This window comes from Mastigoproctus giganteus, chromosome 2 (genome assembly GCF_048544385.1).
Source record: "Mastigoproctus giganteus isolate SK-2022 chromosome 2, ASM4854438v1, whole genome shotgun sequence".
NCBI classification, from domain to species: domain Eukaryota; kingdom Metazoa; phylum Arthropoda; class Arachnida; order Uropygi; family Thelyphonidae; genus Mastigoproctus; species Mastigoproctus giganteus.
This window is the reverse complement of record NC_143576.1, coordinates 119,674,424-119,700,570: the sequence shown is the minus strand read 5'-3', so window position 1 is coordinate 119,700,570 and position 26,147 is coordinate 119,674,424. Positions and strand designations below refer to the sequence as shown.

At 37.6% G+C, this 26,147-nt stretch overlaps 1 protein-coding gene across 1 annotated transcript in view; it reads right to left on the bottom strand.

Moving 5' to 3' along the window:
• Positions 1-363: 363 nt before the first annotated feature.
• LOC150089526 (uncharacterized) overlaps positions 364-26,147 on the bottom strand; it is a 46,516-nt gene continuing 20,732 nt past the window's right edge. Inside the window, exons 2-4 of the mRNA XM_090390014.1 lie at positions 16,052-16,185; positions 4,622-4,719; positions 364-458 (exon numbers count right to left, since the gene is read on the bottom strand). Of these exons, the coding sequence (XP_090246140.1) occupies positions 364-458; positions 4,622-4,719; positions 16,052-16,185 (327 nt within the window). The remainder of the gene's footprint in view (positions 459-4,621; positions 4,720-16,051; positions 16,186-26,147) is intronic.

Genomic DNA, 26,147 nt, shown 5'->3' with positions numbered 1-26,147 from the left:
AAATTTGCTTTACATTAAATTAGTATTTTATTAGCAATGTTTTCATTAATCCAGCCAAAATGGACTTTACAACATTTTAAACATTACTATTTCTTAGTCATCATTTTGTTCCAATTAAGATATAAGCACAAGCAGCAAGCAATGAAGATAACTTCCCGAGCAGACCCCATATCTAGATGTAACAGATTTGCATTTTTATATGTACATTTCCTACAATAGTAGGGAATATCATAAATAGGCTTCAGTGAACCCATTAGTAAATCAGGTGCTCATATCAAAATTTGATAGCTGAAGTAGAAAAATAGTTACCATCAGCACCCTATATGAATGATTATTAAAATTAGGAGTGAAAAATTTAAAAATTTAAGTTTCCATATCTAGTGATGCATTTTCTGTTACTGCCACTTCCATGTCCTCTGTACAATTCTTTTCCAATTTCTTCAGTGATGTACTATGAGCTGGAAAAGAAAAATTAAAATAGTTCAGTGTATGCAGAAGTCTGACAAAAAAAAATTAAAAAAATCTACTACACAATTATTGGTTGTAGAGTAATGCAGGTTTTACAAGTTACAGGATTTTTTTTTTTTTATGTAATCAAATCTTTAAATTACAAATACCTTCAAAAAGGGGAGGGTGATAATCTGTGCATCTCTTTGATGGCAACAAAGTGACATCAAGGAGATTGTATTAGCTTATGTAGGAAGGCTCAATAATGTTAATTCAACTTCATCATGGTTCTCTGTTTGTTTGTTTGTTATTTGGTTTTTAGGAGCATTAGCAACTAAGGCCATATTGCTCCAGGATATGCGATGGTCATTTCCTGACCTTTTTACATCCTCCGTATTTGGTGGTGACGGGCTCGAACCCCGGTCTAATCAAGAAGCGTGTGCCATGCACTGCTGCTCCTTCCCACCTGGCTACGGAGGCACCGTGGTTCTTTGTGATGACAGATATCACAGACAAGATGTTTTATCACAGAAATGATTACTTTAAAAGCTATGGCAGTAATACACTTTTCATTATCACTAAGTCTTCTTTGCCTAATCAAGCTCTGCTGATTAAGCCATACTAAAGAAATTCTGATTTTGAAACAGTTGTTCTACAGAAGTTTTATTCTGAAAGACAGGAGACACAAAACCAGACCATTATCACTATCTTGATTATCTTGACTAGCGAAAAGGTTTTAGGAAACAGAATGCCTGACAACTTATTTACAAAGTGTGAAAGACCACCAACGTCTCCTGCAATTGTGCCTGCAATCAAGGAGTGCACTGATGAACTGAATTCATCGATGGGACAATTTGCACTCATGGAGTTTTACATCAATCAGATATTCCAAATACATTGCACCAATATCCATATAAAATCCAGCAAGCAAAGCAATTGGACCTACCAGATTACAAAAAAAAAAAAAAAAAAAAAAAAAAAAAAACCCATTCTGGCACAACCACTAGTCCAGAGGAGTTTACAACTGATTATTTTTACAATAAATACAATCTATAACCATACTTGACAGTAACGCAGTCTTGAACTACAGTAAACTCAAATGTGTGTAATGCTGCACACTAACACTGACCACATAAGTCACAGAGATTTGCAAATAATAATTTTGATAGGAATACAATCATTACCATAAGTAGCAGTCATATTGGGCTTGGATGCCAGTCAAATGAAATGCACGTGTTACTGCAATCCTGCATTGAACACTCAGTTATGTCTAAAGTAAGAGGCATTTGCAAGGCAGTTGTTTCTGAACACTGAGCAAAATAAGAGCTGGTTGTGCAATATTTTGGACAGATGAAGTCAATTTTTTGCAGAAGGGTGAACACCGACAAAAGTCATATCTAGGTACTGGACGACCCTCATATCCACACGGAATCTGCTCTGCAGGAAACAGTAACAGTGTGGAGTGGAGTGGTGTAGCATGGTTGCATCATTCATTGGACCATGTTTTTTTTTACCCTCTATTCATGGCACCCCTAATTGTTAGAAACAAGATGGCAGTACACCTCACAAGTGTAAAAACTTTCTTTTTAATATTTTATCTTTTCTTAATGAACTGCATGCAATACTTGAGTTTTTAATAAAAAAAATTAAATATTTAAAAATGCTTTTTTTAATTTTTATTTTTAAAAAAATTAATTCTTTTGAAAAATATTATTATAGGCATAAAATATAATGATGAAGCTATTAGCCACTTCCCTTTTCTCCTTTAAAAAACCATTAAACACAAAATTTAAAACGTGCATATACTTCTGCTTATTATATGTATAAATATAAAAAATATGCATATACAGTCGATGCCACTTGTGATCACTTTGGGACACAGCTTAATTGATAACAATGACCGATTGAAAAATAGCCAAAGAAATAAGAATGCAGCTGTTCAGCAATGTTTATTAATGCAGAGTGTAAATGTGTACTTAAAAAGATGGATAGAAAGAAAACATTAAAATCAAGCAATATAAAATACTTTGACTGTCCATGTAGTACATACTTTGACAATACATGTAGTTGTTTCTCTTTCTTAGTACATCAATCAAAATGTTTTGAGGAAATCCATACAAACCATTAAAAACTAGTGAAGAAAATATTAAAACCAAGAATTAGAAAAGGGTTAAAGCTCTATCATAAAACAGTCAGACTAGTGTTAACACAAATACAGTACTTTCTTTGATGGAATAACAGACCCTGAAAGACCATATGAGTAGAGAGTGGTAGTACTGATGATGTTACCAACAGCAAATTCAAAATGGGTAGCATTCAAAGAATTAATCTTGGAAGCTACTAGGCTCTAGATACCAACTAAGAAATATTGTTCAAGGTTTAGGCCTAAATGGATGTCAGATGAACTAATGAGACATGTGGCAGAGAAGAAAATGCATGGGATACATATAAATTAATGGGTGACATGAAAGCCTATGATAGATTAGGCAGGAAAAGGCAGATTAGAAATCCTTGGCAAAGGATGCAAAGAAAAACAAAGAGTTCTTTACCTATGTAAACTCTAGAAGGAAAGTGATGAATCAGATTGTTCCACTGGATATTGATGGTACAACTGTTGATGATCCTGCTCAGGTGGCTAACAAACTAAATGAGTATTTTGTATCTACATTCACCCATGAGGAGTTATTCAGGGAGGGGAATGCCAGAGGTGAGTTAAACTCTGGCAGTGAGCTGGATGATTTTGTAATAACCGAGAGGAAAGTGGAGGAGACATTGTTGAGTGTGAGTGTGTGTGTGTGTGTGTTATGGAGGTTTAATGGCGCATAAGCTGCTGGGGCTATAGTGCGCCTATTCATAGTGAACTGCTAAAAACAAAATTTAGTTGTAATGATTTGATTTTTGTTACAGTGATCTTTCAGAATTTATAATAAAGTCCAATTTTTTTCTGCTAGTTCATTCCCCTTTATCCCTGAATGTGCTAGAATCCAACAAAAGTTCACTAATTGTTGACGATGTTCAATTTTCAAGAGCAAGTTCCTGATTTGGTTTAAAATAGGGTGATTTGTATAGGAGGGATTTTGCATTGCTCTAATTGAGCTGAGAGAGTCTGTGTAAATTAAATATTCTGAACATGGGTAAAGATTCAAATTTTCTAGAGCTAATTTTATTCCATGAAGTTCTGCAGAAATGTTGCTATACTCAGGTGGAAGGGAAGCTGAAATAATAGCGGAGGGAAACACTGCTGCTGCTTCAATGGCTGACTGAGTTTGGACCAATCAGTATATATTGGCAGAAAATCAACATAGCTCTGAATATGACTTGCATGGATTTGTTTCAGGTTGAGAGTCGGTAGAAGATTCTTACCCCATTGAAGAAAATAAGTATCAAAGTTCAGTTGGGGGGGAGGAGTCCAAGGTGGATGAAAGTAATTCATTACCTGTTGACTATTGTGAAGAGGAACTTTCCAGCTCTGTGATATTTCAAAAAACTGTAGGCCTCCTGGCCTTATTTTATTAGGTTTATTTCTGTATAGATTAGGTAGTTGAGGATTGAAGAGGTATAGGTGAATAGGATGCAAACAGCAACTTTTTATTTTGGCTGCATACTTCAGTAGTAACATTTTTCTGCAGAGATGTAAAGGAGGTTCATGAGCTTCAATATATAGACTGAGTTGGAGATGTCCTGAAGGCTCCAAGTGCAATCTGTAATGCACTGTGTTGTATAGGATCCAGCCAGCATAGTACACTCTTTCAGGCAGAATCTTAGACTGGAGCACCATAATCCAAAAGGATCTAATCAATGCTCTATATAGTCGAAGCAACGAGGTACAATCTGCTCCCCAAGATAAAGCGGATAAAGCTCTTAGTATGTTGAGCTTTTTGAGACAGGTGTTACGTACAAATTTAATATGTTCAAGGAAGTTTAACTTCTTGTCAAGGGTTAATCCCAAGAATCTGATGTTGTTGGCAATCGGAATGGCAAAGTCTGACATGTGAAGTTCAGGATCTGTACGTAATTTGTGTTGATTGCAAAAATGTATGACAGTTTTCTGTTGTGAAAGACGATAGCCATTGAGCACTGCCCACTTTTATAGTAAATGTGCAAAACAAAACAATATGCAATGACAAAATTATTAATCCCAAACTATATCACTGAACCAATAAAAATTTTCTACCTTTTATCCTTTGCTGGTCCCTTTGCCTTTGCCTTTCCTGCTTCAACACTTTTCTCCTTTTCTTACCAGACAGTGAAACAGGTGCAAAAGGATTTGTCCTATATATTAATAAAAATATATATTTCTCAGAGATTTCATCAACAGAAATGTTTTAAGAAAATTAAAAAATAATCTAGAGCAAAGTAAGATCCCTTTCATCACAGTATATGGAAATATTATGATATTTATGAGAATAAAGAGGCCCCAAAGAATACTCTTCCACCAACAAGTGGAACTGAAAATAAGCTCCTCAAAAAAAAAAAATTTTTTTAATGGAAACCCCAAACACAAAAGGTATCAAGACCTATTTAGCACTATGCATGGGTTGAAGGAGAAGGTGGGGATGCCAGAAACTTTTTTCTAGAAACTAAACATGGATTTCACCACTTCAAGCCTCCAGTAAACAAAGTGGTGGTATTGCACTAGTTGATGAGTCATCTACCACCTGTCCATATCTTAGAAAGTGAAAACTATAAAACTTGTGATAGAAGTACATAATGAATGAGGGAGATATATTTTCATTCACAAGAGAGAAAAAAAGGATACAAATACAAATGTATTTGTATATTACTGTAGAATTTCCTGTAAACGTGTGCAAAGTTGATTAGTCTCTCCCCCCCCCAACCACTTTCAAAGATGCTATAAATCATAGAGGACAAAAAGTGCATTCTTAACTACTATTTTACACTGCATGGTAAATTTCCTGTATGACTGTAATATTACCCACAATTCCTCTTCATCCTAAATTATCTTTTTTCCCCAGTTTATAAATAACTCCTGGATTTCTAATCCCCATGTGCAAAACCTTACATTCAGAAGCATTAAACTTAGCGATTTTGAGTGCTGCATATAGGTCTGGGGGGTCTCATTTTAGGAAGGATGTAGAGCTGCTAGAACAGGTGCAGAGAAGGAGGGAAACAAGAGTGATGAGGGGAACAAAGGGGGTGCTCTTACCAAAGAAGACTTTGGTTCTGCAAACTGCATTGTTAGGTACCTGCAAGGTGATCTGACTGAGGTGCTTAAAACCTTGAATGGCTTGAGAAAACTTTAGCATTAGTTGAGGTATATGATGCAAGAAAGTAAACTTATAGAGAATCAGCCAAAAAAAAAAAAAAAAAAAAACCTTCCCTTTTCACTCCTCCGGTCACTCCAAATGTTTATCTAGTTCAGGCTTAAATTTATTTAAGCTATCAACTCCCACAACAACAGATGGAAGTCTGTTCCAGCAATCAACTACCCACTGGCTAAAGGCAAACTTCCGCACATCTAATCTACAACTGTTTTTCCTCAATTAGAATCTATGCCCCCTCAAGTTCTTAATCTGACCAAGAGAAAGAATGCCATCAGCATTCAGTTTGCTCAACCCATTCAAGGCCTTATACACCTCAATCAGATCACCTCGAAGGTGCCTACTCTCCAGGCGCTGCAATTTGCAGAACTTGAGCCTTTCTTGGTAAGAACACCCCTTTGTTCCCCTCCTCACCAACCTTGTTGCCCTTCTTTATACTCGTTCTAGCAACTCTACATCCTTCCTAAAATGAGGCCTCCAGACCTGTACACAATACTATAGGTGTGGCCTGACCATTGCCTTGTACAACAGGATAATCACCTCCCTGTCCCTGCTAGCAAAATTCCCATATATAACTGACAAGACTCCATGACCTGCACTGGCAGTCCATCTGTATTGATCAGCAAACTTCATATTTGACTGGACAATTACCCCCAGGTATTTTTCACTTTCTACTTCTCTGAGTGTAGTACCACACAGTAGCTGGTACATTTCCCTTGGGTTATTCCTACCCATATGTAGTACTTTGCATTTGTCAATGCTAAACTTCAGTTGCCACTTCTCAGCCCATTTGCCCAACTTATCTAGATCCAGTTGCAGTACCTTACTGTCATTAACAACCCTGCCAACTTTTGTATCATCTGCAAACTTGGACATTAATCCCGATATGCATTCATCAATATCACTGATGAATAAACAAAACAACAATGGGCCTAGCACCGAACCCTGGTGAACTCCACTAATAACATTTGTCCACAAAGAACAGTGTCCACTGATTACCACTCTCTGTCGTCTCCCACTCAACCATACCTTTATCCATTGTAGCAACTTACCCTTAATGGCATATCTCTCCAATTTGTATAGCAGTCTTCCATGTGCAACAGTATCAAAAGCTTTCCTGAAATCCAAGTATATAATATCAAAATTATTTTTGATATTCAGTTCCTTTGTAACCACATCATAGTATCCAATCAAACTGGCCAACTTAATGCTGATGGGATTCTTCCTCTTGCTCAGACTATGCACATGAGGGCATAAATTCAAATTGAGGAAGGATGGTCGATTGCTAGAACAGGCTTCCATCTGTTGTTGTGGAAGTGGATAGTTTTGAATAAATTCAAATAACTATCAAAACTATTGGAAGGGATAAATTGGTGAAATGGGATTTTATTTTTTTTGGCTGATGCTGTATATACTTGCTATCTTACATCATTTGCCACTATTAATATTAAATCCACAGGTGTGATATCCTGGGAACAAGGCCACAGAATTGGACCATCCCAGCCAATCCATTGCTTAGGAAATTTGAAGAAATTTCATGAAAATGCAAGCTCCAGTGTAGTTGTGGCAGCACATCTTGCTGATGGAACACATGTGGATGCATATCTTCTAGATGAGGTGCAGCATACAACTCAAGCATATCCAGGGAATTTAGAGTTCACAGGTTTTAGTGGAAGAAAAATGGCCTAATCAACTGGCTGCAGGACAGTGCACACCACACATTTACCTTGGTACTATCACACTCATATTCACAAACTTCAGTGGAGATTTTCAAATCCCCATATGCAACAATTGTGTCTGTTAACTTTACCAAACAGGTGGAATGTTGCTTCATCACTGAAAATGACACTTTACAGAAAGTGCCCATTTTTGCCTATATGGGTGAGAATTCCTCTTGTTGTTGTTTTTCATGAGGATCAATTTACTGGCTGATTTGTAAGCATAAAGTTTCAATTTCTTGCAAACCAACCTGTGCAATGTTGCTTGCAGTATTTGCAGCTACTGGCTTGCCCAGCAAATAGATTTTATAGGACTTTGGCTAAATACTTCCTGATCCAAAACTTTATCTGCAGATAATAAGCCTACCTTCTTCTTTCTGGTGCAGCTCACTGCTGATTTATTCAATCCGTTTCAACAATCACCTCATTCATGGTTCCATAGGTGGATCTTTCTGGAATTCCCACTGAAAGCATCTCTTTACAGTAACTGGAGATTTGGTATACCACAGCCACAATGTGCACATTTCTCTTCTAACTCATTGCCAACATTTTAATGCTGTACTATCACAATGCTTGCTGGGATCAAGGCTACTAACACAAGAAAAAACTCATTGAGTTGCTTTGATAACTGCAGAAAACCATTTTAAGTTACCTATTACAATAAAATTTTAATTGGGCTTCATAATCAGGTGAATAATTTATAGATATCCTGTATATGCTTACAGTACTCATATAGGTGCCTCCGGAAGCAGGTGGGAAGGAGCAGCAGTGCGTAGCACACGCTTCTTGATTAGACCGGGGTTCGAGCCCGTCACCACCAAATACAGAGGATGCGGAATGGTCAGGGAATGACCACCGCATATTCCCGGAGCAATATGGCCTTAGTTGCTAATGCTCCTAAAACCAAATAACAACAACAACAACAGTACTCATATAAATCATTGTCTGGTCATGGTCTGTAACTGTCCCAAGGCTTCCTCAATGAAAAAAATCTACTCTGTTAAAGTATATCCCATCTTTACAAAACAAATTCCTTTTACTTCTTCCCATAAGCCTTGCAGAGTCCCTCTAGTCTAGACTTAATCTAAAAGGATTTCACCAAGCGAGGGGCAAGCCAAAGGTTTCTAGACTGGCCGTGCGAAGCACTAATCACATGTAGTATAGAAGTGCACCAATAGGATGTTGTACTTTTGTGCAACTGGTGTTTAAGTGTGTTTCTGTTGAGTGTCTTGCAATTTTTGTAGCCAAGTAAGATGGTAGATGTTTAAGGAACAGCAATTTGCATCAAATATTGTCATAAACTTCGTAAAACAGTTTCAGATATGTTATGGGGGAGAACACAAACTTTTTTAGCATTGGCATTTAGCATTAGTAGAGGCATTTGATGCAAGAAAGCAAGCTTATGCAGCATCAGCCAAAAAAAAAAAAAAAAAAAAAATCCACTTCCACTTCACCCCTCTGTTCGTTCAAAATACCTGTCCAGCTGACCCTTAAACTTATTTAGGCTATCAACCTCCACCACAAGGGATGGCAGTCTGTTCCACCAACCAACCACCCGCTGGCTAAAGGCAAATTTCCGCACGTCTATCCTACATCTGTCTTTCCTCAATTTGAATTTATGCCCTCTCAGGTGATTTTTCTGAGCTAGAGGAAGAATCCCATCAGCATTGAGCATGCTTAAACCATTCAAGGCTTTATACACCTCTATCAGATCACCTCGCTGGTGCCTAGTCTCCAGACACTGTAATTTGCAAAACTTAAGCCTTTCTTCGTAAGAGCACCCCTTTGTTCCATTCACTAATCTTGTTGCCCTTCTCTGTACTCGTTCCAGCAGTTCTACATCCTTCTTGAAATGAGGCCTCCAGACCTGTATACAGTACTCTAGGTGTGGCCTGACCATTGCCTTATACAATGGAATAATCACCTCCTTATCCCTGCTGGAAAAATTCCTGTATATCATTGACAATACTCCATGAGCTACTCTTGCAGCCCGTCTGCACTGCTCACAGAACTTCATATCTGCCTGCACGATCACCCCCAAGTCCCTTTCATTCTCTACCACTGTCAGTGTAGTACCACAGAGTTGATACGTTGCTCTGGGGTTGCTGTTTCCCATGTGTAGTACTTTACATTTGTCAATGTTAAACTTCATTTGCCACCTCTCAGCCCATCTGCTCAACCTTTCCAGATCCTGTTGCAGCAGCAGTGTCAGTAGTGTCCTTGACAACCCTGCCAACCTTTGTATCATCTGCAAACTTGAACATTAAGCTTGATATACCATCATCAATATCATTTATAAATACAGAAAACAATAATGGACCCAACACTGAGCCCTGAGGGACTCCACTAATAACATTAGTCCACGATGAGCAGTGTCCATTGATTACCACTCTCTGTCTTCTCCCCCTGAACCACCCCTTTATCCATAGCAGCAATTTGCCTCCAATGTCACACTGCTCCAATTTGTGTAGCAGTCTTCCATGTGCAACAGTATCAAAAGCCTTTCTAAGATCCAAGTATATAATATCAAAGTTATTCCCTGCATCCAGTTCTTTTGTGACTGCATCATAGTATCCAATCAAGTTGGTCAGGCAAGACTTCCCCTTAACTTTCCAATGGTACTCACATTTCTGAGGCAGCCAAACTTCGGTTGAGGATTTTGAATGCTCAGGTCGTCCACTATCAAGCTGGACTGCTGAAAATGTTGAAAAAGTGAATCAAGTCATTTACAAGGTCAAACACATACAATTAACGATATTACTGACATTCTAGACCTATCATTTAGCACATGCTGACAGGTTTTAACTGAAAATTTAAACATGAGGCAGACTGCTGCAAAATATGTGCCCTGTTTGCTAAGCAACAAACAGAAACAGAACTGCTTTTTGTGTGCAGGGACCTGCACGCACAGGCTAGAAACTTCCTTTCAAAGATAATAACAGAAGATGAAAGCTGGGTTTATGATCATTACCCAGAAAAAGCAAGGTATATCAGATTAAACACTAAGAGCATATCTGATTTTCTTTGACAATTCCTCATTGTTCATCAGAAGTTCCTTTCACAAAGCCAAACTGTAAATCATCAGGATCCTAAAGGCATTTGAATGATGTCAAAAGAAACACCAAGGCAAATGGTGCACTCAGGATTGGCTTCTGCATCATAACAATGTGCCAGTCCACACAGCTTTGTCGGTTCTGCAGTGTTTAGCCAAGAACAAAATGGCAATAGTCCCATGTATCTATTCTCCAGACAAGGCTCCCCATTACTTCTTCCTATTCCCAAAAATGAAAATGCAATTAAAAGGATGAAGATTTAAAGACATTGCAGACAACATGATGCTGTCCAAAATCACGTTGGATAGCATCGTGAGACAAGAATTCAAGAGATGCTTCACACAGTCGGAGAATTACTGGGATTGATGTATAAATTCTGGAGGGGACTATTCTGAATGGGACAACACCAACATATAACATCTAAGTGTAAATTAATTTTATCGCCTCAGTCTGGAAAACTTGCACCTCTAATCTAGATAATAATTCCTCCTATGTTGTCTGGACAGAATTCCTCTGGCCCAACCTATTTCTTACCATCATCTGTTTATGATTACGTCATCATTCCCTATATGGTTAATCACATACCCTTCAGTACCCATAACAACCAATAGCTGGTTTGTTACACCAAGTTTTGCACACAGCAGACACTGTAGTTCAATTCATTACAAAATACATTGTTGGATTCCCTTACAATTGAATCGCTTAGCAAGACTAGATTACCTCCTGTGGAACCATAGCATTCTGCACTAAATAATGCAGTCTTTATGCCAAACTCAGAAAAGAATCTCCCAGTACAGGCAACCCCGAGGATGCCTGTACTGGGAGATTTACACGGGGGAATGTGTTCCAAGAAATCCGTGTAAAGCAAATTCTCGTTAAACGGGGATACCATTTTTTTTTTTTTCACATCCTTTGACTGTTTCTATTGATTGATTTTTTTCTTTTCTCATATTAATGCAATGCACAAAATATCTTGAAAACAAGTCATTTTCATTCAAAATACAATGCAATAATATGAAACTTTTATTTAAAGTATAAATAAATACAAACTTTAATTACATACATATTGCAGTTTTCAAAATGACTTAGAAAAAAAAATCACATATAACTCCTTCATGCCACAGCAGATTTTATTTTTTTCCAAAATACGAATCCAATGTTGTCTGCCTCGCTTGCCTACATTTTGTTCGTAAAATCTACTTATAACAGTCCATCATCTGATCGCAACCTCGCCTAACTGCATCTACCCTTGCTAAGTCACTGTCATGCCCTCTAACAAATTCAAGCATTGATCATGCAGTGATAGAGCTTTTTCTAGAATTTGAATTGACAATGATTTTTCCAGTGTTGATTCAGATTCTTTTTCTATGAACGCCACATTAAATTCTAGGTCTTGCAGCTCTTCATTTGTCAAAGGTTGACTGCGGGCATTCAGTAATTCATTCAAATCATCCATTATTACACCTTCGATTCCTGCTTCAGTTTGTTTGTTATTTGGTTTTTAGGAGCATTAGCAACTAAGGCCATATTGCTCCGGGATATGCGGTGGTCATTCCCTAACTTTTCTGCATCTTCCGTATTTGGTGGTGACGGGCTCAAACCCCGGTCTAATCAAGAAGCGTGTGCTATGCACTGCTGCTCCTTCCCACCTGGCTACGGAGGCGTTCCTGCTTCAGTTGCCAGGTTACTGATCTCTTCAATAATTCCAGGACTTGCATCTGAGAGTGAGCTCTCTTCATTTTCTGGGAATAATTTTTTCCATACTCCTTTTAAACAAGATGTTGAAACTTCTTTCCATGACTCATCAATGTTACAAATTGCCTGTAGGATGATGTTGTTGTTGTTATTTGGTTTTTAGGAGCATTAGCAACTAAGGCCATATTGCTCCGGGGATATGCGGTGGTCATTCCCTGACCTTTCCGCATCCTCCGTATTTGTTAGTCGCAGGCTCGAACCCCAGTCTAATCAAGAAGCGTGTGCTATGCACTGCTGCTCCTGCCCACCGGCTACGGAGAAGCCCACCTGTAGGAGGCTAAACTTTCCATCACTTTCTCATACTGACCTTGTTTTGACCAGTGTCTGCAATTAACTGTTGAAATGATTCCCTTCAATAGTACACCTTGAACATCGCTATTACTCCTTGATCAATAGGCTGCAAAACTGATGTTGTGTTGGGAGGCAGGAATTCAATTTGAGTTGAAAAATCACTAAGTGATTCTAAATTATGATGACCAGGAGTGTTATCTAATAACAGTAAAGATCGAGGTTCAACACCAATTTCAGAGCAATAATCCTTAACGGAGGGGCAAAAACTTTTGAACCAGTCTTCAAAAACTGTTTGCGTCACCCAAGCTTTGCAGTTGTTCTTCCAAATAATGGGAAGAGAATTTTTATTGTTCTTATAGATGTGCATGCAACATGGATTTTTGGAATGACAGATAACGAGTAGTTTCATTTTAAGGTCTCCTGTCTTATTGCTGCCTAAAAGAATCATAACACAATCTTTAGCAGCTTTAAAACAAGGTGCGATTGTTTCTTCTCGTGAAATAAATGTTCACAATGGCATCCTCTTCCAGAAAAGACCAGTTTCGTCAAAATTAAATTTGGTGGGTACTTTTTTTCCAATTGATTCTTGAAATTCGTTGACAAATTCATCAACACTTTATATTGGCACTTGCTGATTTCCCCCATTATTCTTAAATTATGCAAATTTGCTCGCTTTCTGAATCGATCGAACCATCCCTTGCTGGCTGAAAATGTCAGAATTGACGAATCATCCCAGAGTTTGCTTTTAAGGTCATCATATATACAGAGCTTTATTCATTATTATTTGCATGTTGACTAGTATTGATTTTTGATTTAAATCTTCAATCCACGCAATTAACAATTTTTCCAACTCTCAGATGGTTTCACTCTGAGAATGGGTAATTTTCTTTGCTGAGAAGAGAGTAGCATTTTCACCTACTTCTTTAATTTTACCCTTATATTTAAAGATTGTTTTTATTGTTGACTTGCTTAATTTAAATTCATGTGCGAAGTCAACAATCTTAAATCTGGACTTAGTTTCTGTATGATTTTTAACTTTGTATCCAAATTGATAACAGCACGCCTCTTTTTACGTTCTGGCATATCCTCATTGTTGCGACTTTCATTCGGCGGTCTTATTGACATGTAGAAACAATAGCATCTGAAGTGTATTGAACCAACGCTTACGTACCTCTGTTTTTAAAGTTTGTCATCAAATCAGCAACGAATTTTGAACTCGCAGATATAAGGCAACATGCTGCGCACATGGCACACATGCATAGCAACATTTGTTACAGCAAACTACCTGTTTCTGTAACAAACCCAACCTACCTGTCCATTTTTGTACTGCCCATTTACCCAAGTGTTTGGGCCATAAGTTGTGCAATCGTTGCTTTGTGCTGCGCCTTCATGCAGTGGTAATTTAAAAGTGTTTTGAGTGCCATACATTTCATCATACAATGAACGTATATACAAAACAATATTCACTGATGTAAACTGGTGACACGTTCGCAATACGAGGAAACACGTGGCACTCAAGACACCATAAATTACCACTGTGTGAAGGAGTGCAAAGCGATAATTGGGCAACGTACGGCCCAAACACTTGGGTAAACAGGCCGTACAAAAATGGATGGGTAGGCTGGGTTTGTTACACAAACAGTAGTTTGCCGACCCCTGGTATAGACAGTGGCCTAACATGTATACAGTGGTGGGGGAAAAAATGCATAAAAGCAAATGAATGTAAATTAGGGGTTACCTGTACAGAATTAAACAAGTCTCAATGGAAACCACAGTTTGGTTTTGCTGTAGGGTAATAACTAGTTTTTCTCAGAGGCAATCTCATCAATTCAAAAATCAAAGGGAATATAAAGAATTGCATTTTATCTAAGCACAGCTCTATATATAAACATGGTTGCTACAATATCAAATCTGAAGAGCTAAACAATTAAAAACAAATTATCAATAAAGACAACTTTACAAGCAGAAAGTTTCCTAAAGAGAGGAGACCTCCCCATGGATCAAACTTCATCCTTCATTACCCCCTCCAGTGGCTAGGGATTGATCCCCCCATCCCCCACAATGTTATACCTCGACAGCAGCGAAAGCTGAAACACACAACCTTAAAACAATCATGAGATCTATTGAGTCCAACTCTCCAGACAACACTGCCACCACGACAACACAACGGAGCCTGACACTTGGAGAAGGTTCAAACTCATCAACTTGAAGAATTTTTAAAAGACCCTCTTCAACTTGGAATGTAGAAAGCTGTCCTCAGGCAGAGAAAACAGGTTTTTCAGCATGAGTTATTATGGGTTTTTTAATATGCTCAAGATATGATTTGATCCATCAACAAAATACAAGATATAAGAACATGAATCAACCAAGTACATCAGAGTAATCAATACAAAAAGAAGTGCCAAAACAACAACCACCAATGTATGATTGCTGGTTCATAGTGTGGTATGATGCATCCTTAAGGAGGGTTATAGTACAGTGACATCATAGTTGTCAGTTTTAGGGATCATAGTTCCATTGAAACTTTATGATGGTAAGAAGGGGACATACAGATCAGTCCAAAGCACTTTTACCACAATCAGAATAGCCCACACAAGAACAAAGGAAAAATCGGTCGGTTGCTCAAAGTGACTGTACATCCATTTGCTAAAAGTGGTTACATGCCAGCTGAAACATTATAGTTTGTTAAAAGTTTTTTCTCATTTTAACATTGTAATTTTACTATCAACATTGATGTATTTCTGGCTAAAGCACAGCTATTTAGAATAGATACCTAAACCTCCAAATGCAATATTTAATAAGATTTTATGTATATGCAGTAGTGTAGCAAGGTGGGGGATGGTGGGGCAGTCCACCATGGGTGCCATCACTTGAAAATACGAGAAGGAAAGTATTAACTTGAACAAAATAATTAACTTTTAAATTTATTTTTCTCCACTTAAATTTACAGTTGTTAGTTGAAATTTATATTTGGCACAATTCAATTAACGACAAGACACTGATTTTTATATTAACCAACTGCGACTGTAATACTTGCGTTTAAATGTTTGGTATGTTATTAAGGCACATAAAACTGGGGATCAAAACAATACTCAGCCTTTACAAATACATTTAGTTTAATCACATTTTTTTTGCAAAGTTCGTCTTACAAGTCATTAAAAGTTAGCACCACATTTTTGGTGAGCAGATTTATACGAAGTATACAGGCGAGCCTTTGTATTTCCCGAAAACTCATTTTTCATTTCTACTTATTTTACAGATATTTTCTGTTCAGGTCCCTACATATAAGTACAAAATGAAGTGAAATTGACCCAGCAGACTTCAACAGAGAAAAGCAAAGAAAGCAAGAGAAGTTATTCAAACAATGTCTGGATCATTGTTGAAGTATGTTACACCTTCAACATCTAGTGAAACAGATATTCAATTAATTAACATAATGACAACTGCAATAAGATTTTCACTAAATGGTACCAATGAAAAAGAGAGAGAGAGCAAAAAACCTTACTTTCTTCTACGCATTATGCCTTGTGGAATTAAACCTTTATCTAATGGATTAATCTGCCCTCGGCGAATAGGATGCTGTCTCTTTTTCTGTTGTTTTCTTAGCCTAGTAATTTTCCTGAAATTCCTCTCACATTCCTGCAATAATAAAGTGAATATGCAAAACACATTTTTAATTTTCTCATACTTTTTTCATTAATCTAATCTAGTGCTACCAGACTTCCTCCAAGGAAAAAATGCATCCCTTTTCAATTTCATACTAGGGAATAGAAAGAAAGAAGTCAGATGAAACTAAATTAGAAGACTAGGAGGGATATGTCATCTGACAAAAAAAAAAGGGGGGGGGAAGAGAAAAGAAAAGTAAGACTCCTTCAGGTGTAACACCCTTCCTGATCTCTTGAAGGAAATCCAGTACATCATGAGCACTAAAACCAACATCAATAAATGAGTTCCAGCAATGCTTCCAATCAACACCAAAGAAAATGGCAAATAAAGCTGCCCTAGGAAATTAGTGCAAATACAGTTCAATTTAACATATTTATAAAGTCATTCCTGAAATTTCCCAGGCATGCCTTGTATGATGCATTCTTTAGTGCATCTGAAATCCAATAATGGCAAAATTTACACTAACTGTTTTCAAAGATTATTTCTTTCATGCTAAGTACAGAAAAAAATAATTTTACCCAAATATGATACCCTTCAAAGTACCTTACCAGGTTGTACAGTATAAAACCAGGTAAGGTACTTTGGTGTACTGTAAGGTAGTACGTGGTGTACTGTAAGGTAGTACGTGGTGTACTGTAAGGTAGTACGTGATGTACTGCCTGGTGATGATTTAATCTGGTAATAAATTACACTCAAAGAAGATTATTATGTGGAGTGCTACCAAGTAAGAAAGATTTAAAATAAGATGCTTTTCCAAGTATTTTAATTAGTTTATTGGTGTGTAAAGAACAGTTGATACAATAAGAGCCCACACAAAGCTTTTTTTTTTTTTTGGATGAAGTTTTATTATAGTAGCAGTAATGGAGGCATGTGATGCAAGAAAGCAAGCATCTGAACTTACGTAGAATCAGGCAAAAAAAAAAAAAAAAACACCACACAATTTCACACATCTAAACCCTCTAAAAGTTTGTCCAGTTCCTCCTTGAATTTATTTAAGCTATCAACTTCCACAACAACAGATGGAAGTTTGTTCCGGCAATTAACCACCTGCTGGCTAAAGGAAAATCTCCACACAATCTATCCTACAACTGTCTTTCCTCAAATTGAATTTAAGCCCCCTCAGGTTTGTAATCTGAGCAAGCAAAAAAATCCCATCAGAATTCAGCATGCTCAATCCATTCAAGGCCTTATACACCTTAATCAGGTCACCTTGCAGGTGCCTAGTCTCCAGCTGCTGCAATTTTCAGAACTTAAGCATTTCTTGGTAAGAGGACCCCTTCGTTCCCCTAACCAATTTTTGTTATCCTTCTCTGTACATGCTCATGCAACTCTACATCCTTCCTAACACGAGGCCTCCACACCTGTACGCAATACTCAAGGTGTGGCCTGACCACTATCTTATACAAAGGGATAATCACCTCCTTTCAAAAGGAGGTGATTATCCCTTTTTTGCTAGTGGTGATAATCACCACTAGCAAAATTCGTGTATATCATTGACAATACCTCATGACCTGCTCTGGTGGCCTGTCTGCATTGCTGCAGTCAGAAAACTTCATATCTGACTACAGAATTACTCTTAGGTCTTTTTCATTTTCTACCACACTAATTGCAGTACCACACAGTTGGTACATTTCTCTAGGGTTACTTCTACCCATATGCAGTATTTGTCAATGTTAAACTTCAGCTGCCACTTCTCAACCCATCTGCCCAAATTTTCTAGATCCTGTTCCAGTAGCACACTGCCATTACTAACATTAACAACCCTGCTTATCCCTTTGTATCATCTGACATTGAACCTGATATACCTTCTTCAATATCACTGATAAACATACAAAACAATAGTGTACCCAACACCGAACCCTGGGGGACTCCACTAAGTTTGTGGACATCAGTCCACAAAGAGCAGCATCCATTGATTACCACTCTCTGTCTTCTCCCACTCAAACACCCTTTTATCCATTGTAGCAACTTACCCTTAATACAATACTTCTTCAATTTGTACAGTGGTCTTCCATGAGCAAGTGTCAAAAGCTTTCCTGAAATCCAAGTATATATCTCTTCCATCATGCAGTATGACTGATGTCTTTTGAGGTTATGATGAACACCATGGCAAGATCCAAACTTCCTTACATTTCGAGGGTACAGCTCTAAAATGGTGTTCGCAGGCCGGCCACTAGTTAGTACACCAGACCAAACCTATAGGTAACTCTCAAGGAGACTTCCAGTTCAGCTAGTGTATAATCTTGCTACCTCTACTCTGCCAGGTAGTGACTGGAGGGAGTCGAAGTAGTGTGTATGTAGGGGGGGCATTGTCGAGGCCATGTTATGTCAAGAATCTGGGTATATTCTAACCATATGTATGCCATATCCAAAAATTTTATTACTTCATACAGCATGTCCCCCCTCCTACTTTTTCTTACTATTGAATACACCATGAATTGTCAAACTAATAGAGCAAACTTATCTGTGAAAAGATCTAAACCTCCTAAACACTTCCTAGTTCATTTCACAAATATATTGTGTCAGTTCTAATCTCAATGATGCCCATTTTGACTTACAGTCTGCCAAACCCCATGCAATTTTTCTGACAGAATATCAGTTATCAGTTGATTCAACCACTGCTCATCTCGGTTGCCCAAATTATTCACTGTATGATTCCTTTTGCCTCAAAGGTGGTACTTGTGCATATGTCTGTTCTGATATTCCCTGTCAGAGACTTGGCAATTTGGAATCTCCTCTTTTCGATCTTCTCTGGCTTAAAATCTCTCTACCTCATTTATCGGTTGTGTCTACCATTCTCCCAACTCCACTAATCACTTGGAGCTCTTTGACTTTCTCTCTTTGCAACTTGATTTTCTCCAGTCCAACTTTCCTAACAGTGGGGTAATTTTCCTTGGTGATTTCATGTTCAAAACTCCAGCTGGCTTCCATTCCTAGTCACACAGACCCAGCTGGTAGAGATGCTGAGTCTTTTTCAATTACTAATGACCTCTCACAGATTGTTCATTTCCTACCACAATACCAGATAATCCTAACCATATAGCGAACACGCTTGATCTTTTTCTCACAAACAACCCTTATAAGTATACAGTTGAAGTGAATGGTCCTTTAGGCATCTCAGATCACAACTTGGTTATTGTCTCTTCACCAATTCCCCTCAGGTTCTTAATCTGAGCAAGCGGAAGTATCCCATCAGCATTAAGCCTGCTCAAACTATCCAAGACCTTGTACTACACAATCAGATCACCTCGCAGGTGCCTAGTCTCCAGATGCTGCAATCTGCAGAACTTAAGCCTTTCTTCGTAAGAGCACCCCTTTGTTCCCCTCACCAGTCTTGTAGCCCTTCTCTGTAATCGTTCTAGCAACTCTACATCCTTCCTAAAATGAGGCTTCCAGACCTACCACAGTACTCAAGGTGTGGCCTGATCATTGCCTTATACAAGGGAATAATCATCACCTTATCCCTGCTCACAAAATTTGTGTATATCACTGACAACATCCCATGACCTACTCTGGCAGCCTGTCTGCACTGCTCAGAAAACTTCATATCTGACTGCATAATTACCCCCAGATCTCTATTATTCTCCACTACCCTGAGTGTAATACTACCCAATTGGAATGTTACTCTGGGGTTATTGCTCCCCATATGCATTTGTCATTTTGCATTTGCCAACGTTAAACTTCCATTGCCACCTCTCAGCTCATCTGCCCAACTTTTCCAGATCCTGTTGCAGCAGCATACTGTTATTAACAACCCAGCCAACCTTTGTATCATCTGCAAACTTTGACATTAAGCTTGGTATACCTTCACCGATATCATTAATAAATATACAAAACAACAATGGGCCCAACACTGAACTATGGAGGACACCACTAATAACATCAGTCCTCAAAGAGCTGTGTCCATTGATTACCATTTTCTGTCTTCATCCACTCAATCATCCTTTTACCCATTGTAGCAACTTTCCCTTAATGCCATACTGCTCCAATCTGTACAGTAGTCTTCCATGTGCAACAGTATTAAAAGCTTTCCTGAAATCCAAGTATATCATATCAAAATTATTTTATAGTATCCAATCAAGTTGGTCAGACAAGGCTTACCCTTAACAAACCCATGCTATATCTGAATTATTACTGCAGTCTTGTCTAGATGATCCTGCAATGCTTCTTTAACCACTGACTCCATTATTTTCCGTGGAACAGAAGTCAAACTAACAGGTCTGTAATTACTCGTGTCACCCTTTGTGAATTGGGTGATACATTTGCACATATCCAGTCAATTCCTAAGAGTCCAAGGATGCTCTTATAATTATGGCTAAGAATTTGCTTACTTCCTTTGCCACCTTCTTTAATATAACTGGATAGATTCCATCCATTCCAAGTGCCATTCTTATGTTTAACTCCAATTTCTCCTCCACTTTGCTCTGAGTTATTACAAAATCAATTAACTCCCTGTTAGAGACTGATAAACATCTGTCCCTCTCCTCCTTGAATAACTCCTCATGTGTGATGTACATGCAAAATACTCATTTAGTTTGGCAGCTATCCGAGAATGATCATCTACAGTCAAACCACTGATATCAAGAGGACCAATCTGATTCATGCCCTTCCTTTTACAGTTTATATAAATAAAGTAATGTTTGCATCCTTTGCCAAAGATTTCTCATAATCTTCCTTCACTTGCCTAACCTCCTTTGTGACTTGATTACAGACTATCTTATAGCTACCATAGGCTTCTGTGTCACCTGATAATTTATATGCATCGCATGATTTTTCGTCTCTGCCACAAGTTTCATTAGTTCATCTGACATCCATTTGGGCCTAAACCTAGAACAGTATTTCTTAATGGAACAAAAAGCCTAGTAGCTTCCAAAATTACTTCTTTGAATGTTTCCCCATTTAGAATTTGCTGTTGGTAACATCATCAGTTGGTCTTACTGTATAGAATTTTAAAAAAATCTCTTTGAGACCACTGTAGTCACCTTTATGGAAGCAAAAAACCCTTCCCTTTACTGCTGATGGTAGTTACACCTTTAAGTAAATCCCAAATCAGTACACTGTGATCACTGCCACCTAGTGGTTCCTTTATCTGTAAATTCTTAATGCATGAATAATCACTGCTGATAATCAGATCAAGAGTGGTACTCTCTCTGGTTGCCTCTCAACATTAGCAGAGGCATATGATGCAAGAAAGCAAGCTTATACAGCATCAAAACAAAAAAAAAAAAAAAAAACACTTCCCATTTCATCCATCCATTTGCTCCAAAAATTTGTCCAGTTCTTCCTTGAATGTATTTAAGCTAACAACTTCCACAATGACAGATGCAAGTTTGTTTCGGCAATCACCAACCTGCTGGGTAAAGGCAAACCTCTTCACATCTATTCTACAACTCTTTCCCCAATTTGAGTTTATGTCCCCTCAGGTTCATAATCTGAGCAACAGGAAGATTCTCATGAGGAATCTGTTCAAAGATACGATACCATTTTGTAACAGAAGACATGATATACAGATAAGTACAAATTGAGCAACGTATATGGAGGCAATGCAGAGAAAATATGTAAAACTTGCAGGGGTAATTAATATTAAGTAATTAAAGTATAATTGTTTGCTCACTTCAGACAATGCCAAATTATTCTAATTTACTACACTACATATCAATTAAAAATATATGGTCTATGTAATTCTGTAATGCTCATGTTAGCCTGTATTTTGACCTCAAATCAGCACTGCTTGATTCATCCTATAGTGTCCTGAAGGAACTAAAGTGAACCTCACCATAAAAAAAATCATTAGCAGTTACATAAATAAGTAACATGCATTTTAAAATTTAGTTCAAATAAAAAAAATATAGATTTAAAAAATTAAACACATGGTCAAACCTGATAAACAGTGGCATGGTAGAAGAAACTGGACAAAAAGAAATAAATTGTAAATGTTAATACTAAAGGGCAGGTTGTGGTGCTGGGCTATGTAGGCACAAATTCAAGCCCAAATGTTACCATAAAAAATGCACAGTACATTGTTAGCTACTGGGCTGATAATTGTTAGCTACTCTGTAGCCGAGTGGTCAGGAGCGGGAGTGCAGTAGCACACGCTCTTTGAGTAGACCGGGGTTCAAGCCCCTGACTGCTGGATACGGTCGATCTGCCAACCCGCACTGGACCTGCGTGGCAGATTATGGTCCATTTCCCTCAGCATGAATTGTTGAGGAGGCTTTCATCCTGCAGTGGGTTGATAATGGCTGCACTTTACCTTTTTTACTGGGCTAATACCATAGGTTTCTGTGTCAACTGATAATTTATATGCATTGCATGATTTTTCATCTCTGCCACAAGTCTCATTAGTTCACCTGACATCCATTTGGGCCTAAACCTAGAACATTATTTCTTAGTTGGAACAAAAAGCCTAGTAGCTTCCAAAATTACTTCCTTGAATGTTTCCCCCCCATTTAGAATTTGCTGTTGGTAACATCATCAGTTGGTCCCACTGTACTGAATTTTTTTAAAATTCTGTACAGTGGGACCAATATTCAATTTTCATTGTTAATTTATTTTTCTTGTTTTTAAAAATTCTTCAGGGCACCTGTTCAAAAGAAAAAAAAAAAACAACACACACTGGTTGCTATGAAAACTTTCCACAGTTTTGGTTTCCTTCACACCCATTTCACCACCCAAAGATTTGGCCATAACAGTTGGGATTTATTTTTTTTTTTTAACGGCAATACTGTTTTTTCTAATGTTTTTTGATCTCATTATACAATATAACATCAGAAATAAGAATACAATAAGTTTCCTATTTTAAACTTTTTCTTGCAAAACTGGCTGGTGAACTAAGGTATTGTACAGCCACTGCTGTCCCTTGGCTACAGAAGTAAAATGCTTACAGGATAGACAATTATGAATATTTTCCCCTTCTTTAATTTCATAGTGGAAAATGTTAATTTTACCATACCACCCATTATTATAATGACTGCAGCTGAATATTTAAGAATAATATTATTTTTTCCTGGAATTTCTTTAATGTTATTACTTCCTTAAAAATAGTTTTCTTCGTAATTTCCAGTCTTTGCAGGAAACTGATCACTGCTGTAGCAAATGATTTACTGCACAGCTCAAATCTGGTGAGTATGGGCTTGGCACACCCAGGGTCCTGAGCTGGATATCATCATTCTTGGTGATTCCTTTCTACTTCTGTCTCTCTCTCTCTCTCTCTCTCTCTCTCTCTCTCTCCAAGGGTAACTCTAGAATTTTTTTTGACTGCTGCAGCACATACCTCAAGCTTCCTTGCACCGTATGGCTAATAATAATAATAACATGCTGCTATAGAAAACAATCATCCAATAAATCAACAAAAGTCTTGCTAGTGTGCAAGTGACCAACCCCCAAGTTCCAGTCAATATCTGGGAAGTTAAAATCCCACATTATAAGACACACTGATTTACTGACCCCCTATTTCTCTGTATAGCTATTCATTGTACTCATCAGAGTCATTAGGCCTATAACACACTCCTACCTTCATTTTTGCTTTCCCAGTGCTTATGTCACACCAGACTGACTCAACATTGCACTGTCCATTTATGTCAACTGGATGCACTTGCTTAGATTTTATGTTTCTTAACTAACAGCAAAACCTCTCTTCCCTTCCTATACACATTGTACTCCCCAAATTCCAATTCTGCATTCCTTATATCTGTGTGACACCATGTCTCTGATATCCCAACAATATCTGCCTTTGATGTCGTGACCAGCACTTCAAGTTCATCAAATTTATTTACTGTACTCCTAGCATTGGTGTAAATGCAAGTATACGTGCACCTGTTCTTACTATTAGTTACTCTAACACAGCCTGTGTATTTGCTTGTATTATGACACCCAGAAATTCCTGAAATCCCCAACTTGCTTTCTGGGCTGCTGCTCATTCCAATAGAAACATTGCAAGAATCATTTCCATTTCTGACTGCAGCTACTGTTAATCTATTATTCTGTGAATCCTCCCAGGTTAGCTTTTTTCCAACCCATCTAACATTGCCTCGATAGCATTGGCAACTATTCTTGCACCCTTTCTATTTAAGTGTATCCCATCCCTGTAGAAGCAATCTCTCCTGTTAACAGGAGACCTTTTGGACATCTTTTCCCAGAAGAGACCAATTTCATCAAAGTTGAATAACCTTGAACAAGCCCTTAAAAATTACTCATGAATTCATTGCCTGCAACTTTATCTGCTAATTCTGCCTCTCCCCCCATGCCTGGTAGTTGGTTTGATACCAGTCATCTTCTTAAAACACTTAAACCATCTAACACTTGTTTTAAATATCAGCTGCACATTCACCTCTTTCAGTTTGTTCAACGATATGACGTTTTGTATTCAAATCCATACACTTTTTAGATGAACTAATTTTGCTTTTGTTTGAAACAGATTCACTAGCATAACTTTTAATTTTTTTGTGGGGGCACCTTAAAACTAGTTATTTTCACAACTAAAAATTTAAATAAATCAAAATCGTTATTATGTATTAATAATAATGTATAATAAAGTGCACCGTTATTAACAATTCACCAATTCAAAAAATTATACTGAATCATTAGCTTGCTTTTAATAATAAAAATTGTTCAAATCCAAAAGTCAAAATTTGGTGGGCTTAAAAAAATACATTCTATTTAATATCCATTTCATGGCATGACAGTAATAGTAACTGCAATAGCCATATAGTGCAAGGAAGTCATAGGCTTTTGTTACACAGGCATGTAAAAAAGGAGCGGATAAGAAAATACAATTATTTACTTCCCTTCTCAAATAGGCAACCATCCAGTTGACCTTTGAATTTATTCAATCTGTCAACCTCAACTACCTGTGAAGGCAATCTGTTCCAGCAATCAATGATTCGCTGGATAAAAGAAAAATTCCTACAATCTAGTCCAAACCTCTTCCCCTTTAATTTGAATTCATGCCCGGAGTTTGAGAATTCTCTATAACAGTGAAAATTCCACCTTCATTCATGTCACTAACCCCTCTCAGAGCCCTATAAACCTCAATGAGGTCACCATGAGATGCCTGGTTGGCAAGCTCTGCAGCCCACATACACTTGTGTTCAAAGAAAGTGCATCACCTAGGAATTTCATATTTCTAACCCTTTTTCACAATGGTATGTTACATTAATGACTAGCATCACAAATAGAAATATAAACAAAAGATATTTATTAATAGTTAAGGCAAAGCTAAGTAATATTTGACAGGTGCTCTCAAAATATGAGTTGTATAAAGGTTGCAAATGCTCATTCCATAAGCATTTGCAACCTTTATACAACAGTTTTGGTAAACACGACAATTATGGCTGAAATGTTATCAGAAGCCCTCAATTTGCTTCACTTTATCATTTTAAATGAAAAGTTCACCAGGTGCAAACTAATATTTAGTTGAACCACCCTGGTCCTGATGACAGCAGCAGCACATCATTGAGGCACTGACAAGATCAATTTCTGAAGATAAAACATGAATTATGGCTTCCTGAAGTTCACAAAGGATCTTTTGTTTCTTTCTGGCAACAGCTCTCTACAGGTGACCCCCGCTTAACGCTGATAACTTGTTCCGGAAAAACAGAGCGCTAAGTGAATCCGCACTAAGCGAGCGCCGCATTCCCATAAGGTAACATGTTTTTGTGAGTTGCAGTCGGTGCCATAGGATATGTCCTAATCAACAATAAACGGTAGTCAAAAGATGCACAAATGTCGGTCAAAATATTTAATATTCAAATATTTGTACATATAAAATATTCTGCATTACATACGTATATAATTATGTGGTAACTACTTACGTATCAAAATTAAACTTAAAATTCCAATTAAAATCATGAATTTAATTGATCTAAATTGATTTTAATTGATTTAATTTAATTGATGAATTTAATCATGAAAAATGTGTTGATTTTGGGTTGTGC